At 36.8% G+C, this 17,278-nt stretch overlaps 1 protein-coding gene and 1 long non-coding RNA gene across 2 annotated transcripts in view; both read right to left on the reverse strand.

Moving 5' to 3' along the window:
- swm (Zinc finger protein swm) overlaps positions 1-16,844 on the reverse strand; it is a 35,421-nt gene extending 18,577 nt beyond the window's left edge. Inside the window, exons 1-10 of the mRNA XM_073092564.1 lie at positions 16,619-16,844; positions 8,116-8,234; positions 7,186-7,329; positions 5,184-5,263; positions 4,479-4,553; positions 3,601-3,710; positions 1,937-2,008; positions 1,184-1,321; positions 661-758; positions 143-256 (exon numbers count right to left, since the gene is read on the reverse strand). Coding sequence (XP_072948665.1) covers positions 143-256; positions 661-758; positions 1,184-1,321; positions 1,937-2,008; positions 3,601-3,710; positions 4,479-4,553; positions 5,184-5,263; positions 7,186-7,329; positions 8,116-8,234; positions 16,619-16,677 — 1,009 coding nt within the window. The 5' untranslated portion in view covers positions 16,678-16,844. The remainder of the gene's footprint in view (positions 1-142; positions 257-660; positions 759-1,183; positions 1,322-1,936; positions 2,009-3,600; positions 3,711-4,478; positions 4,554-5,183; positions 5,264-7,185; positions 7,330-8,115; positions 8,235-16,618) is intronic.
- Positions 1-17,278, reverse strand: part of LOC140756853 (uncharacterized) — a 194,748-nt gene that overhangs the window by 27,655 nt on the left and 149,815 nt on the right. The gene's annotated exons all lie outside the window — the stretch shown is intronic.

Consider the following 17,278-nt stretch of genomic DNA (forward strand, 5'->3'; position numbering starts at 1 on the left):
TTAGCGGATGCCTACGTCATAACATCTACCTGCATACCAAGTTTCAACCCGATCCGTCCAGTGGTTTGGGCTGTGCGTTGATAGATCACTATGTCAGTCACCTTTGAGTTATATATATATATATAGATGTTCATCAACGTACCAGGCACAGGGGGTGGAGGAATAAGCACCCTGGTGAGCGCTGCGTCTTCCAAGACCACGGGGTCCACCCCGTGGTCCCATTCGCAGAGGTCTCCTCGCATGCAGTAACCTTTCACTGTAACAAACAAAAATACATTTACGATAGAAAAACAATTACATATACAAGATTTACTTTTCATATGGGTCTTCAGGGCCAAATCCGAAACTATAATAAATGGCAAAAATATTGAAAGTATTGACCGACTTTAATATATACGAACACTGTGTAATTCGACTTTATAAAAATCTATTAATCGAACGAGTTTGTTTAAAAAAAAAAAAAAATACAACATGTATCATTAGATAGCGTCGCTTATAAGGGTTTAAAACTGGCAAGAAATAAAAGTTCGTCTCAAAATTTGACAAAGTAATAGAAAAGTATCACTTTTCAGAAAACACAGTTTGTCCATATGAGGTTGGCAGCTAAGTCATAAAATTTTCGCATGTCATCAATTTTCAAAAAGTTTCCAAAGTACTCACCGTCAAAGTCTCTACACCTCCGCTTGTAGGGGTCCATGTGGTCTAATCTCGAGTCCGGATGCGGCGAGAGAGAGCGGTCGCGGGACCGGTCACGTGACCTGATTACCAAAACACACACAGTTTAGCCGAAACTTAATACAATTTTATAATTTCTAACTTTTTCCTAACATTTCGTCAATAAGTTAGTCAAAACTAAAACTAAAATACAATTTCAATTTTTTTAACTTTAATCAAACATTTAATTTAATTGATGTCTTGTTAGCTCATATCTATGTGAGGTTTAATTTTTTAACTAAATTACAACCCAGGAAAAGTTAATGCCAAATGCTTGAACTGAAATGTTGCATATATTTGATTTGGATGCATGATTAGATTAGTGACGTCATTTTGAAAATAATCTGGTGAATCAATTATTTTATATGCATCACCATAATACATTACCATAATTACATTTTAAAATAAATATTTGATATGTTTGATAAGATATAATCTTTCTTACCACTAATTCAATGTATGTACTCACCGATCCCTATCCCTCGATCTCGACAACCTATCCCTGTGTTCCCGATCTCGGGACATCCTGTCCCTCTCCATCTCCCTGGGAACACGCAGTCTGTCTCTCTCCCGCTCGTGGTCGCGCTCGCGTATCGGTGATCTTGATCTGAGGGACCATAATATTGGGGGATTTACGATTATTGCAAAAAAATTACTTAATTTATAATAGAATTCGCAGGTTACCACCAGAAGGTTAGTGGCTACTGCCGCCATGGACACCTGTAATCAACCACAAATAAGATTATATATTCCTAATCCTATTTGAGGTCGACCACAGTTGCGCCGCTAACCTTGAGGACTAAGCTGGAACGCCTCGGAAAAGTATGTCTCCCTTACCACACTTCAAACCAGAACACAGCAGCGCTTAACACTGCTGTTTTTAGACAGAAATAGATGCACGGTAATAGATGGTAAGCACTCATGGATATCTGTAATCAACCCCAGATTGGATTTATTCATAATAGAAAATTAGAAGGAATATCAGTGTAATATGTACGAAGAGAATACATATGAATCTCTGAAAGTGGGTTGTCTGCAAGGATATTTCGTAATAATAATAATGGTAGCCTTTATTAACATTCTAATTTCTTACATTTCATGTTTTCATGTTAAATTTAACAGTTAATTTATTTCAAGTATTCGCAAGTAATTACATTTTAGATACCATAGTCTTAGTGTCTTTCTGTCTTATTAAAAGCAATATAATTGTCTATATACTCACTTTGATCTGCTTGTCTGTCTGTCCAATGCCGGGGGACTTCTGTTCCTGTATCTCCCTCTGGGGGACGGGGACCTAGAAATTTCACAGATGTGAACTAACCACCACATAACCATACATAATAAATGTACTACATATATCTACATAATAGTCGTAATTTGAAGAACCTGTAATTTTGCAAACATGATGACTAAAAGACATGACACATTGTGGTATAATTTAAGTGGGAAGTAGTAAAATTAGCCCTAATTAAATACTAAAACAGTTCACTGGTATACATTTATTCTTCCTACTCTGCAAGATCTGCGAACTTTGGGGCACAGACGTTTTAGGAAATAATAATTGTTTGTATACAAAGAGAAGGGAAACATTGAGAAAAAACCTACATGTATGAGAGTGACTAGAGAATTATTATAAAAATAAAAAAAAAACGCAACTCAAATATACAGCCTATGATATAGTTTTAATTTATATTAATCCGACACCTCATATGTCAAAACCCGTCACTCCGTTTGAGCTGCAGGGCGTGACAAAGAATGACATACATACATACGCTCGGAGTCGGGTAAAAAAAATTGTTATAATAGCGGAATATATGTAAAAAAAAGAATATTTTGAAGAAACACATGCCCGGAAGTATGACATGCATAGTTGATGACGATCAGTTTTGTTACACAAATTAGTATTATTAAATTTGTTAGTAGTATTATAGTTATTTTATATTTCATAACATGAATAATATTAAATTTACGATAATGATAGAATCTCCAATTTTCTAAGATGTCATGCATATTTTAAAGTACATTTTTTCTATATGCCTTGAAGAAGTTAATCATGTAAGGGATTCTTATTCAAATTCAGGATTCTTATTCAAAGAATGATAATTTATAAGCATAACCACCACCAGATTTACAACCCCCCCCCCCCTCCACAACAACAACCCCCACACACACAAACACTAATCAAATATAAGCATATCAAAGACCCCCACCACTGTTTGATGCTTACATAATACTTGAATGATTCCACACATACAAATATAAACGAAAGCCGCGACATACACATAAACAAAGACATGCAAATTAGTAAGTTAGTAATGACGGAATAAACAAATAGACTGTAATGTGATATGTAATCATTTTTATATACATCTTTAACATTAATGCGGAATTTCGTCTCAATTACAAATTTAAATTTACTTAACGTTATCTTTGTGACATAATCATTTTAAAATAAACAAAACAAAAGGATATCACTGTCAAGGAAATATTTAAATTCCTTGATTTGGGAAAAAATCAAAAATATAAAAAAAATGTGAAAAAAATCCATAATAAAACATTGTCGATTTTCAGCCCCTGACCAATAAGGAGTTTCGATTTTTAAGAATATTATAATCTTAAAATGAGCTAGCGATACATGAAACATCGATCTATTGATCGATCGAAAGTCCATCAGAGAAATCGTTACCCTAACAAAATCTAGCTAATAAATAACAAACTCAAAGTGGTCGCTATCTGGGACGTCTAACCCCGGGCTCACATATATTACGGCAATGTCAACATAAGGGATTTAAAAGAAAATGGTCGCTAGCTACACTATTCTATCACCACACCTATGCACTACGAGTCTATTTGTTTCGTCCGTCGGTGGTTAATAAGTCCCGTTACCTCCTGTCGTACCTCCGCTCGTGTTCGGGTTCTCTCACGTGCCTTCGTCCTCTCGCGCGCCGCTCCCACGATCGCGACTGGCGGCGGCGGCGGTCCTCCTTCTCGCGGAGCTGGGGGTCCAAACATGTGGTTATAGGGGGTATATTTATCCCCCAAGGGGGTCGGACACCCACCTCAGAAAAGGCGAAAAAAAAATTCTTTAAACAAGTGCATATTCCTTTTTCGCCGAAAAATTATTAAAACCTTTTTAATAATATTTTTGCAAATTCACCTAAGCATAAGTGATACCGCCAGTTTCTACTTAATAACAGCAGTGTTAAGCGCTGCTGTGTTCTGGTTTGAACGGTGTGGTAAGGGAGACAGACTTTTCCGAGGCGTTCCAGCTTAGTCCTCAGGGGTGGCGACGCATCTGTGGCTGACATAAGATGGAAGGGATATCTAATTCTATCTGGGATTGATTACAGATGTCCATGGACGGCAGTAGCCACTTACAGTCAGGTAAACTACATGCTCGTCTGCTACTCTTCTATTAAAAATAAAAGTGGCTACAACCGCCGGCAATATATGTAATCAACACTAGATAAATTTCTATCACAGGTCAGCCACAGATACATTTACTACCCTTGAAAACATTGAAATGTTAAAATATTGTAACACATCAAACAATTATGACTATCTTATGTATTATACATCGTTCAAACCAAAATGCTGCAGCGTTTAACACTACTGTTATTAGAAAGAAATAGGTGAGGCAGTGATTCCGCCGGGATCCAACTATCGAGTGTTCTACCACCTATCAAATATATATAATTCTACGTAGAATTGCTTACAGACAAATATGATTTATATAATAAGTCTATATAAAAGTCAGCACTCACCGTGTCACCTCTTCGATCCCTCCTTCTAGGCGGTTGATCTACTGGTTCTTCTAGGAGCTGGTTCAGCGGTAGTACCTGAAACATATGAACATGACAATGATAAATGTGTCTTTAATTTTTTTTATGTGAAGCTGCCCGGTCAGAGTCTCGACTTTCTTTCTTTCACTCCCCCACATTCCCGTTCGAAAGACTACTGTCCCCATCGTCCCTGGCGACCGGGCATGTTCACCAGCTGTACTCCACAGCCCCTGACCAACGTCTTCTTTCACTCTCCAACTTCCGCATTCTCGGGACAACCCCCCATTCCTCCACTCCCCCCTCACTTTTGTGAACATGTACTCGTTTTACGGTAGCAAGTGCGCGCAGACCATCACGCGATGTCGGTCGGTTCCCGTCCCCCCGACCCTCTCACCTTGGTCTGCGTATGCTGTTAGTGAGACGGCGGATGCGTGCCTTCCACCCCCACGTCCCTCCAACCCCCTCACCTTGGGCGACTCGCAGACCTCCGCCCTCTTACCTCCCACCTTAGTAAATGGTGGTAAATACTTCTGGTGCGGTGGCGGGTGAAGGCCGTCCTCCATTCTCATCGACTCCCTCCACCATAAACAGCGTGCCCCCCGGTATTCCCCTCCCCCCCTCCCCCCTCACCTTGGTCAGCGTGCTCTTGCCCCCCCCTCGTCCCCCTTCCCCTCATTCCCCCCTCACCTTGGTGAGCGTGTGCTCCTGGTGCGGCGGCGGGTGCGGGCGGGCGCGCGCCACCACCACGCGGTGGCGGGGCGGAGCGCCCGCGCCCGCGCCCGCAGCCCCCGGCGACCGCCCGCGCGGCCGCTCCGCTATCGGTTGGGGTATTGTGCCTGGGGATTAGTAAAATTAGGACATGTCATTTAATAGATTCATTATCATCTTAAAAAAATATATATTATTGTTGCGTTTGGGAAAAGGACAAGTGATTTTTAATTTAAATTTAATTTCTTTTTTATAATATAGTAGTAGCAGACGAGCATGCAGTCCACCTGATGGTAAATGGCTACTGCCGCCCATGGACATCTTTAATCAACCCCAGATAGGATTAGACACTCCTACCTGAGGTCGGTCACAGATGCACCGCTACTCCTGAGGAATAAGCTGGAACGCCTCGGAAAAGTCTGTCTCCCTTACCACACCCTTCAAACCATAACACAGCAGCGCCTAACACTGCTGTTATGAGGCAGAAATAGGTGTGGCGGTGGTGTCGCCGGAGTCGAACCAAAGGGTTCTACCACCTTCAAAACATTAGGCCCTTTTACAATAAATTTTATTACTAAATAACAAGAAATTATTAAAGCTAAAATATATACAAAATATTTCTAATTAACAATATATACAATCAAGAGTAAAAAAGATAAAATCATAAATAAAATAAACCATCTAAAATTGCCGTGTGAGGCATGGTTCCCAAAACGCTGGCGGCGTTTCCTTGTTGAACGGCAAGGCTTAGCCTTTGAGCAAAGTAGCCGCCAGCTTTTTGGTCCCCGGAAGCAGTTACAAGCTTGGTCGACATATCTGACATGAATTTTTTCATGTCAGATGACCATGGACCCATTGTCTCTATTGCAAGCGCCGCAAACAAATAATTGTCTAATAAATTATTATATTTACGGCGCTTGAGAGTTTGGGCATGGTCGGCTGCGGCCCCCGCACACACAGATGTATTGCTTACGTGCGATGGGGCCAAGGTGTCTACGCACGTCGCGTCCCATACCAGGGGTCGTCCGAGACTCCATGGAACTAGAGTGATTCCATCGGGTCTCTTGCCATCGTCTCTAAAAAGGCCTGGAGGTTCTAACGTCGCAGGTATAGAGACGGTAGCAAGTGCCCGACGAATCAAACTGTTCAGAGTCCCGTGACGATACAACCTGCCGGCACTCCTGGTACAGGACAAGCCATGCCGACCCAACGTGTCCACCTCCTGCCCACACGGACAAAAATGAGGCTCGCAAATCCTGGCACCGAGCCGGAGACCTATGGAAATACGCAAAGTATTAAAGGCCCCTTTTTAAAAAAGTGTACAGTGATTATTAAAAATCCGACAAATAAAAATCGACACCACAAATTTGACTGGTAAATATTGCACGTTTTGCAGAAAATGTTGTTTCTTCGAAATATGATACGATTAGATTACTCAACAATACGTGTGGTAGCATCATTTTGTATCAGTAATTTTGTAATATTTTTTTGTTTTGTAATATTTTCCCTCTGCTGTGTTGAAAGGTATAGTAAAGCAGACATATTTTTTCGAGACATTCCAGCTTAGTCCTCAGGGTAGTGGCGTGACTGTGGTCGACCTCGTCTAGGATACTGGGGGTTGATTACAGATGTCCATCAGCGGTAGTAGCCACTTACGATCAGGTTGACTGCATGCTCGTCTGCTACTCTTTTATTATAAAAAAACAGTACATAAATGAATAGTAAATACACACATACACACAAATCTATACTAATATTATAAAGAGGAAAACTTTGTTTGTTTGTTTGATTGCAATGAATAGGCTCAAAAACTACTGGACCGATTTTAAAAATTCTTTCACCATTAGAAAGCTACATTATCCATGAGTAACATAGGCTATATTTTATATGAAATATATTTGATAAATAGATTTTGAGGCGGTACAAAGTTTTCCGGGTCAGCTAATGTAATATAACGTGGTAACAACTACCAACTCACCGTTCCCATTGGTCTCGGCTTCAACTATCTCCTTCTTGAGCTCCTCCTCTTGCACGGGGGAGGGCGGCTTCGGCTCTATCAGCTGCGGCTTGAGGTACTCCTGGCTGTCCAGCGAACGGAACAGCATGTCCACGAAGGGTTTCGTTTCTGGAATGGGGATTAGTGCAGGATGTTATTTTAATATGTGATAAAGGTGATAAACCAATGGGTTTTTTTCTGAAATGGGGATTTGTTAAAGATGTTATTTTAGTACGTGATAAGGGTAAAACGTCTAGGTTTCAAAATCAATGAGGCACATGAAAAGATTGAAGTAACAACAACATAAGCATGCAGTCCATCTTATGGTATGGTATGTGGTCACTGCCGCACATGAAGCCAATCACTGATGCCTTGCCACTGCCTGATATGTAAGTCGGCGTCCACGGCTTTTCATCGAAATGTAGAACTGCTTCACGCCAGAATTAGAACGGTGATACCTCCCCAGTCGAATCACACTGATACTTCCTGCTCATATAATATCTATTCATGTAGTACATCCTGATTTGGACTTTGGATTTGTGCCGAATCCTGAAACTCTCCTTTAAGACTCTTATAAAGTCGACGGTTGTATTGTGGTTTGGTGTTTTCAGATTTGTGTTCCTCTCAGAAATATCATAGGCTATTTATATATATTTATGGGCAATGAGACTAGTGAAATAAAATTAACTACAACATTTTGTATACTACTGTCAATAGGAGGACCACGTTAGGAGGAGTCTGGTTGCATCCCGTTGGAGATCCCGGTGTCATATATGCAGGTAACAATTAAGAAAGGGGTGTTTTAGTAATTAGAAATCCCCCATAAGCCAGCGTTACTCCCACACCACCTATTGTACGTCTCCCCCCGTTATCCACAATATAAATATTGTGGTATTATTGGCATCCCCAACTCACCCTGTTGCAGGAACACATCGAGCTGGTCGAGCATCCCCTCGCGGAGCTCGTCCAGGGGTTTGTCCTTCTTCACCAGCGCGTAAACATACTTGGCGAGCGCCGCGGGATCCGCGTCACACCTGCAACCAATGTTATCAAATTATTTTTTGTAATTTCATGATGGATATTCTCCAAAAACATCATCATCAACCATTAGGCCATAGTCCACCGCGCTGGCCAAGTGCGTATTGGTAGACTTGAAATACCTTTGAAAATTTTCTTTTCTTATAAGATTTCTCAGGTATACAGGTTTCCTCACGATGTTTTAATTCATCTAATACGCACAAGCACATCACTTCGAAACATCAGCATGGGATTTGTAGTCCAGGAGGAATTGGCGCATGAGTACCGAAAACTATTCCACCTCATTTTTTTTATGCGATCCTCTTTAAATTGTCCTACTGGTGATATAAATGCATGTTGCCATGGGGCAACCCCGTGCCATATTGTTTAAACTGACATTGTTTAAACAATTGCAAGGAATTGTTATTTTTCAACCGGACAATTTTTTTTTATATTCTTTATTGAAATACGAATAAAAAAAGTCCTATGACTTTTCACGATAAAGTTAATATTTTTAGAGATATGAATTTTTAAAGGTTCGAAAAATCTCAAATTTGGGTACTTTTGACCCATGAAAAATATATTAAAAAAAAAGAAATATAAATATTTTTTTTTTTTTTAATTCTTTATACAATAGTTAATAATATTCTTAATAGAGACTTTTAAAAATTTTATTGTTTATACCTGTTTTATAATTGTTAATTTCACGCGCTCACAAGTATGCGCCGCTTTAAGTATCGCCTTCTCTCTCTGACTCATGCGCTGCATCGGCCTCTCTATGTCCTGAATCATTATTTATCATTTATCTTAAAAACTATTAACTTTATCAAGATTGTTAAAGAGAGCAATGTTATTAATAATTAAATTGTCTACAATTTGTTTCTCATAATTTTTTTTCTGAAATCAATTTTACGAAAGTTATTTAAGCATGAATCGGAACATGTAAATAAAATTACTTTTTTATCAGTTTATATTATTTTTTTGTTATTATCATAGTTATTATCATAGAGAGAGACGGCGATACTTAAAGGTAAGCGGCGCATACTTGTGAGCGCGTGAAATTAACAATTATAAAACAGGTATAAACAATAAAATTTTTAAAAGTCTCTATTAAGAATATTATTAACTATTGTATAAAGAATTAAAAAAAAAATATTATTTATATATATATATTTTTTTTAATATATTTTTCATGGGTCAAAAGTACCCAAATTTGAGATTTTTCGAACCTTTAAAAATTCATATCTCTAAAAATATTAACTTTATCGTGAAAAGTCATAGGACTTTTTTTATTCGTATTTCAATAAAGAATATAAAAAAAAATTGTCCGGTTGAAAAATAACAATTCCTTGCAATTGTTTAAACAATTTCAGTTTAAACAATATGGCACGGGGTTGCCCCATGGCAACATGCATTTATTTCACCAGTAGGACAATTTAAAGAGGATCGCATAAAAAAATTGAGGTGGAATAGTTTTCGGTACTCATGCGCCAATTCCTCCTGGACTATTGAACCTCGGACCCCTCCGTTCCAGAGATTTTACATTTTTATGATTAATGGTTTTTTTTAAGACCTTTTTTATTTTATTTGCTAAATACGTCAATGAACAAACTTCTTACGGACGCACATAAATACACATAGGTTTTTTTTATATAGTTACAAACTACGACGTCAATGTAAATTTTGTCGCATAAAAACTATAGTGTTTAAATAAGACGTTATCTATTACGTAAAACTATTTACTATCTTCAAATAGCTTATCTATATAAGATAAAACTTAAGTATTATACATTGGTCTACCTCTCAAAAAAAAGTAGACAGACACGATAAACCAAGGTCTAGTTCTTTACATTTGTGGAACGGCAAAACATTAAGATTGATTATTAACAACGGACATTAGGAAATAGTTTTATTTACTTATAATTTATGACAGTATAGTCCGCAACAAACTGCTAGTCCGACACCGAATATAGAAACGAGACGCGTCGCAATTGCAAATTGCATATTAGCGGGACAAAGACAGCGCGGACACCCCCGGTACCCTCCGATGCCCGCTCTCGCCCACGGGTATAGTCCGCGCCAAACTGCTAGTCCGCTCTGAAGTTGTTGCGAGCAGGTTTAGTCATACAATTTGCTATGGCGACGCCATTCATTTCTATGTTCGGAGCAGATGTTTTTACGCGGACTATACAAAGCTGCGTTAGTGTGCCCCTACGTTGCTACGGAGTATATGCTTGGAGCTTGTGTTCGATCGCACTGGCTCTCTAACTGACACCTGCGCGCATTTCCATACAAACAAAAATTTTAAAAATAAATATATAACAAATCCGATTATTGCGATAAAAAAATCTCGCCAATTTAAATATCTTCCAAAACACTTGTAAATTTATTCACACACACTCATTGGTGCAAAGACACTTACCGACCGCCAAAATAACAACCGATATCCATTAGACTAGCGTCGCACTATGAAAGGGAAAGTTCTGAGTCACAAACCAATTTGAAGTCGGAAGACGTCTGACTAAAATCAATTTCCTATCCGTAACGGTTAGTTGAGTGACCTGTCTGATGTAAAACTTCATGCGAGTTACAGGTCCGAATTTATTGATATTTTTATAACTCTGATTTTTATGTGACCTCGAAGAAATTCCGCGTATTTTTTTTTATAATATAGTAGCATTGTATGGGACATCTATAGTCAACTTTAGATAAGCTAAGGCGGTCGGTTACAGCATTACTACCGGTGAGGACTACGATGACATGCCTCGGAAAGCGGTACACTAGCGCTTAACACTACTATACTATGAAGGAATCAGAAATAGGTGTGGGAGTGATGCCGCCGGAGTCGTACCACAGGGTTCAACCACCTTCAAACCTTTTGAATATCCTTGATATTTAATTGACCTCAAAAAAAAAAAAGAATCGTGTGTTTTTATAACATGCTATTAGCAAACAAGCAGTCCATCTGACGGTAAACTATTATCGCCCATGGACATCTGTAATTAATCCCGGATAATATAAGTTCCATCTGAGGTCGGTCACCGATTCGTAGTCAATTAGTCGCTACCCCTAATGAGGACTAATCTGAAACGTCTCGGATAAGTATATCTCGCTTACCACACCCTTCAAACCGGAACACAGCAACGCTTAACACTGCTGAGAATCGAATTAACATTTTGATACTAAATTTGTCCGTATGAGCCTACCTACTCATAACCATTTTCGAAATCATACCACGCAAACATGAATCATTACTGTGTTTACATCTATACTAATATTATAAAGAGGATAACTTTGTTTGTTTGTTTGGTTGTAATGAATAGGCTCAAAAACTACTGGACCGATTTTAAAATTTCTTTCACCATTCTGAAGCTATATTATCCAACATAGGCTATATGTTATATGAAATAAATTTTGTAAATAGATTTTGAGGCGGTACAAAGTTTGCTGGGTCAGCTAGCCAAAAATAAAACCGATGGTGGTATATCCTCGAATAGTTATGCCAAAAATAAAATCACCGTGCGGCATAAAATAACACATACACCGTACGCATATGCATTCGATGCGTTGGTTGCGCATGTAAAAATAGACTTATAACGTAACTGAACGCTCGGCGTGTGAGTCAGACGCTTTATAATTAGATATTGTTGCATGTTGAAATAAACGGGTATATATGCAATCCATCTAAAGGTACGGCACTTAATCCAAAGAAAAAACTCAAGGCAGTCCTTTGAACTCTTTGTGTTTCGACCCGTCGAAGTATTTCTACGTTAGCAGTATTGAACACTGCTGTGTCCTAATTCGTCAATCTCTTACGAGGCATTCCAGATGTCCATGAACGACAATTACTACTTACCATTAAAAAAATACATTAGTTTCTGCTTAACCAACCCATAGTAACCAAAATTAGACATTAACATGATTATTTACCAAAACTATGAATCTATTGGGTACTTATATCAATGCATATTGCATTCTAAATACAATTTAAGATTTGTTATAACATCTCAGTTATAGGAGGCTCAAATCCTAGCCAAGTTTTCCTACATGACTACAAGGAAAAATATATTGTTGTTTGAAATTCAGCCTCTCAATTCAGACCCCGATTTAAATCTATGGCAACTTTGATTTTTCGAAGTTATGTACGTATTACAGATTAATCATCACTTGCAATAAACATCAAGGAACAACAAGTGATCTACATGCCTAAGCTCTTAAAAAAATTAAGTGTGTGAAGTCTGCCAATCTGCAATTGGCTTAAAACCTTATCACTCCGACCCGTACCCAGGAGTGGCACAGTAATGTATTGACAACACCCTACTTATCACGGGCAATCACTTAACAACCCCATACTAACCTCGTTTACGTCATTCCGATAAAATCCGACCTATGAGTCAATCAGTACTATTATATATCTGTTAATTACTCACTTCTAATTGGATTGGAAAACATTGCAGCACCACATTAAGATAAGACCTTGTTAAACAAATCATATATATACAAATAATTAAATTTTAAGTGTCTGTCTGTAAAGTCTAAATAACAAGTATATATTAACTATTAATGAACTAAGCTGGAACGCCTCGGAAAAGTTTGTCTCCCTTACCACACATTTACACACACAAACACATACACACACAATTATTTATAATAAAAAGTCAATTATTTTTTGTGTTTGTTCTGGCTTATCTCTGAATTGACTGGTCCGATTTTGACGAGACTCACTGGCAATTAGTTATTATTATAAGGAGTAATAAGGTTACCTTTATTATTGAAAAAGAATTAGAATAGAGGTAGAAAACCCATGAAATCTCCAGAGTATTAACACATTTAAAGAGCAGATGAAAGCTCATAGACAAATAAATTTCATGACATCTATGGTCACAGATTCACACTGTTGTGTGCATGTACATACCATGAACACAAATATACACATAATGATAAATATATTTAAAATTCAAAAGAAATGTTTCTTTTGGCGCATTTGGGAAAAATTAAGCGCGCGCGCACTGACATTTTTAATTGATATCATAAAGTTGGCTATTAAATGTTGTAAATTATGCAGGAAAGGCCAACAACACTAACAAAGTAATTTTAAATGTCATTTTTTGTTATTTTTAGGTATATTATTATAATATCCAATATCGTATGACAGGATAGAACAGGATGAACACATAATATTATTTATTTTTTTCGTTAAATACGCCAAAGAAATATAACTGGTTACATCCATACATACACACATTATTAGTATAGTTTACGAAATCTAAGTGGCATACAATCATGCAACCCTCCTGATGGCGAGTGTTCACTACCGCTCATGAAATGACATCTGTAACCAACTGCATAAACAGAGGCTTTACCTGAAGATGCATTGCTACAGAGGATTAAGATTATCTTAGTGTCAGAGAAGCGGAACTTTTTTTTCACCAGTTATTGCAAGCTGTCCAAATGGACATTCAGCAATATTTAAAGCAAAGGTTTATGCAAGGCACAGGTCCTGTGACATGCCCTCTATGTTTTGATCAGAGTAAGTCCTGGATTACTCTTCAGTTTTTTCACACTGGGAAATATATAATATTGAAGGTGGTAGAACCCTTTGTGGTACGACTCTGACGGCACCACAGTCACACCTACATCTGTCTCATAACAGTAGTGTTAAGGGCTGCTGTGTTGAAGTGTGCTGTGTTCTGGTTTGAAGGGTGTGGTAAAGGAGATACTTATCCGAGGCATTCAAACTTATTCCTAGGGGGTAGCAGCAAATCTGTGGTCGATCTCAGGCAGAAATATCCAATCCTATCTGGGGTTGATTACGGATGTCCATGGGCGGCAGTAGGCACTTACCATCAGGTGGACTGCATGCTAATCCACTACTCCCATATTATAAAAAAAAAACGTGCAGCACTCTGGGACTGCTGCGATGAAGCTATTGCATAGCCTTTTTATCAACTTATGCAATTATAATTATTTATTTAACAGTTATAAGAAGGTAATCGGAGTCCAAATGAAGCTAAGGTCATAATGTATATAGAAGGGTAAAATCGGTGTTAGGAGAAAGCCAAAAGTCAATTGTTTTGAATAAATCTACGGAGTAAATCAAACTGGTCAGTACACAACAAACACCACGAAACAACAAACAAAAGTGGCGCAATAAATCATAATGGCGTTTTGTTTTTTACTGTCTCATGTGTCAGTAGTAATTGTATGTTTAAAAATTACAAACACTCGTTATATATACGTTATTTTATTAATCCAGAATTTCAACATAGGTTATGTTGGTAAAACACATTATTTGGATAATGTGGTAATATAATTTTGAATACAATATAATAGGAATATAAAAAAAAATACTAAACGGAATTTTAAGATTTCCGTGCAGATTATAAAAAATATGTTACTGCCATCTGTATTCAAATTAATGAATTAATTTACTATTTATTATCGTTATGGAATTTCTTGTTTTGCGATAGCCTAAAAAATATTGTCCATAAGTTGGGATGCTAGTCTGTTTGGGTAGTTGTTTCTTCCTTAATGGTTCTAATGCCCATTTCTTATAGAAGTGTTGCATTTATTATATACCAGTTTTTTTCTTTCTGGTATATAAGAAATGTTACATGTAAATTATTATTACAAACTGAGTTACGCATCCCCCGTGAGATGTAACACAGGCTTGCTATTTTTATTTTTGCCAAGAGAATTAAACAGGAATAAGAGAAATTTGTTTCATTTAATTTCATTTTACAAAATGTCATAGAATTATTTGGTGACCTTTTTTTTTTTGCTGACTGATACACATTTCATAGATTCTGAGGACCATTTTTTAGCAACTGTGTTTGGGGGCTCCCCACGATCGCAGGCTCAGGGCAGACCGCCCCCCTTAAGCTGCTAGAGGGCTAAAGTTTCCCAAGTATATGTATGTATGTCGCACTGTTTGGTGATCATTCTAGCCCTTTTGGCTTGACAGAAAATTTTATATGCTATTAATGGTTTCATTATAATCCTGAGAGTAATATAGGCCACAATTTAAAACAGTCAAGGTTTTGTTTTTTTAAAAATTACAAGTTTAATAAGCCAGACCAGAGTGGGTCCAAAAGTAAAATTTTATTCCTCTAAATCAGGGGTGCCCAGCAAAGTCAAGATAAGGTCTGCAAACATAAAGTTAGCAGGTGGTGAGCTGTTTCAAAGTAAGTGACGATTTGCATGTAGTTTTGAGTAACAAATTTAGTCCTAACATAGCCGAAGTAGTGGAGAAAATGCAAAGCTCAGAAAGCGCATTAATACAAAATTGGATATGTACATATGTTTTTATTAAGTTTTTAATTAAAGTTAAAAATTTATTATTACAGTTTATTTTTATTATACCTACCTAGTGGTCCCTACTAAAAGGGTGGCATAAAAGTTGTCCCTGAGCAGGAAAAGGTTGGGAACCTCTGTTCTGAATCAACCAGTAGAAGCTTTTAGTTATCTGTCAGTGAAAGTGTTTTAATAAGTATTCTGTTGGTGTAAGAGCAAGTAAATAAATTAAAAAATTGGAATGGGTGTCTTTTTTCATTTTTATTATTAATACTCATTCTTTTTTCACAGAATATGTATTTACACAGTACTTTGAATCAAAAAATGTTTAGTTAAGGTTAGAAAGTATTGAATAGATTTGGATAGGACTTTCACTTAGATTAGACATATTAAAATGTATTCCAAAAATTTTTTTTCCTAGACAATAATAGAGCAACTTCTTAACAAATATCAAAAGACTGCAAAATAAACAAAATAAAAACATTTGGTACTAAAACTATACGAAATACTATTATCATTCAGTTAAGAGTTAGAATATTTGTAAGCATTTAGCAAAAGTCTCGAATCCATACTCTTAAACTTAATAAACTTGGGTTTTTCCATTTGTGGGCAATCAAATTCTAGAATTTTCGCCTTGTTATTGATAACTTGTCAACACAGTTTGGTTATACTTCAAAATAATTAATTTTGACGCCTACACTCTGTCACTTCCAGTAAATATAACTCTATGATCTTGACATAACCTATCGAAACGTTTTAATAGTGAAATATTAACCATACTAAGTCAAAATTAGTTCGCTAAAGGAACCATAGTGAGAGTATTAGTGCATTGAGCATATTTTCAACTTCATTGATATGTTTTATAACGAAAGAAGCTAGTTTTGAAACAAAATTAGATCCACGCGAATGTGTCAAACGCTTACTGATAAAAAAAACGATTACGAAACAGTAATTTGACACCTGGACATATTTTTACACATATGTTTACATTTTACGTGGTTTTATACCTTTAAAATGAGTAAATTGATGAAAATAATCAAAACTAAAGCAATTTGGAGGGTGTTTAGAAACGTAATTATGAAAAAAACATGGCTGATATTATACTCACAGGGGTTCCAATATGGACGTCAACCATGATTTGAAAGCGTCTGGGTTTTCTATAATCATCTTTTTCCACAAAATAAATACGTTATACACAACAATCCATTAACAATACACTTAAATAGAACGAAAAAGTATAAAAAATGTCGCAGGAAAGTTATTATTTCTAGCGAAATATCACGTCTTCTACGTTTCAGTTGTCTTTGCAAACTACTTTTTTTTTATTTTGCTTTGCGTCGACACTTGTCATTGACATAGATTAGATATTTTATGCAGCCAGGGGGTAATGTTGCCAGCAACAATGTGCTCAAAGTAAAAAATATTCTCCTCATTATAATAATAAGTTACAATATAGATGAACATTATTGATCATTTTATTTTGGTAATAGGTTTCGGTACCTAAAAACAAAATTCACAGCGCAGTTTAGGTAACCTAAACATTTATTTAAAATTTTATTGTCCTATAAATTAGATAAGTGCCTACTTATAATATAAAGTGATTGTGGTTTTTCTAAGCCTTGATTTTTGTTTTTGATATTGTTATTCAAAGTAACTAAATAATTTTGTACATAATGTGATTATTAATTACTATTTTATGAGAAAATATTTCTACCACTACAACAATTATAGCATAAAAAATAAAAATGTAGTACATAGCATTCATTAT

The sequence above is a fragment of the Epargyreus clarus genome, unplaced genomic scaffold (genome assembly GCF_041222505.1).
Source record: "Epargyreus clarus isolate Ecla_fem2 unplaced genomic scaffold, WU_Ecla_fem_2.2 ptg000036l, whole genome shotgun sequence".
Classification (NCBI taxonomy): Eukaryota; Metazoa; Arthropoda; class Insecta; order Lepidoptera; family Hesperiidae; genus Epargyreus; species Epargyreus clarus.